Raw genomic sequence first — 1,583 nt, 5'->3', positions numbered from 1 at the left:
AATTCCCCCCAGGACCCCCTTGGAATCCCCTCCCTGGGAACCCCCCCCTGCCACATCTGGAGGGTCCCTGTCCCCCACGCCACTCCCAGCCCTGGCACATCTGGGGACTCCAGGGCCCATGGGTGCCCCGGGAGGTGACACGAGCTGGGACAGTCCCAGACACTCCCGGCCCATCCCGGGGTCACCCCAGGTGGTGGGGTGACACTGAAGGGTGACACCGTGAGGTGACATTGAAGGGTGGCACTGAGGGGTGGCACTGTGGGGTCATGCTGAGGGTGACGCTGTGGGGTGACACCAAGATGTGACACTGTGGGGCACCGTTGAGGGGTGGCACTGAGAGGTGACACTTTAGGGTGACCCCAAGGGGTTACTCTGTGGGATGGCACTGAGGGGTGACACCGAGGGGTGACACCGTGATGGAGGGTGGCACTGAGGGGTGACACTGAAGGGTGGCACCAAGGGGTTGCTCTGTGGGATGACACTGAGGGGTGACATCGAGGGGTGACACCGTGATGGAGGGTGATGCTGGTGGGTGGCACTGAGGGGTGACACTGAAGGGTGGCACCAAGGGGTTGCTCTGTGGGATGACACCGAGGGGTGACACTGAAGGGTGACGCGGTGCTGGAGGGCGACACTGAGGGATGGCACTGAGGGGTGACACTGTCCTGGAGGGTGACACTGAAGAGTGATGCTGTGCTGGAGGGTGACACTGAAGGGTGACACTGAAGGGTGACGCTGTGCTGGAGGGTGACACTTTGGGGTGACACTGAAGGGTGATGCTGTGCTGGAGGGTGATAGTTTGGGGTGACACTGTGAGGTGGCATCAAGGGGTGACACTGAGAGATGACACTGTGGGGCACCATGGAGGGGTGACACTGTGGGGTGACACTGGGGAGTGCCACTGCAGGGTGGCACCGAGAGGTGGCACCGAGAGGTGACACTGCAGGGTGACACCGAGGGTTGACACTGTGGGTCCACTGCAGGGTGGCACTGAGAGGTGGCACCGAGAGGTGACACTGCAGGGTGACACCGAGGGGTGACGCTGTGGGGTGACACCGAGGGGTGACACTGTGGGTTGACACTGTGGGGTGACACTGGGGAGTGCCACTGCAGGGTGGCACTGAGAGGTGACACTGAAGGGTGACACCAAGGGGTGACTCCGTGGGACGACACCGGAGAGTGACACCGAGGGGTGACGCTGTGGGGTGAGGGAGTGCCACTGCAGGGTGGCACCGAGAGGTGGCATGACACTGGGGAGTGCCACTGCAGGGTGGCACTGAGAGGTGACACTGAAGGGTGACACCAAGGGGTGACTCCGTGGGACGACACCGGAGAGTGACACCGAGGGGTGACGCTGTGGGGTGACACCGAGGGCTGGCACTGTGAGGCGACTCTCTCCTGGAGGGTGACGCCGGTGGGTGCCACGGCCGGGTGCCACCCAGAGGTGCCACCAAGCGGTGCCACCCCGCTCGGTGACGCCGCCGTGTCCCCAGGACGTGCTGCTGAAGCGGGCGGCCGATGTGGCCGAGGCTCTCTACAGTGTCCCCAGGGCCCCCGCGCATGTCACTGTCCCCTCCTTCGGC

At 64.4% G+C, this 1,583-nt stretch overlaps 1 protein-coding gene across 1 annotated transcript in view; it reads left to right on the top strand.

Moving 5' to 3' along the window:
• LOC103617754 (transcription factor COE4-like) overlaps positions 1-1,583 on the top strand; it is a 20,423-nt gene that overhangs the window by 14,530 nt on the left and 4,310 nt on the right. The window contains exon 8 of the mRNA XM_017737373.1: positions 1,494-1,581. Coding sequence (XP_017592862.1) covers positions 1,494-1,581 — 88 coding nt within the window. The remainder of the gene's footprint in view (positions 1-1,493; positions 1,582-1,583) is intronic.

This window comes from Corvus brachyrhynchos, unplaced genomic scaffold (assembly GCF_000691975.1).
Source record: "Corvus brachyrhynchos isolate BGI_N302 unplaced genomic scaffold, ASM69197v1 scaffold85, whole genome shotgun sequence".
Taxonomy (NCBI): Eukaryota; Metazoa; Chordata; class Aves; order Passeriformes; family Corvidae; genus Corvus; species Corvus brachyrhynchos.
This window is presented reverse-complemented; position numbering and strand designations above follow the sequence as displayed.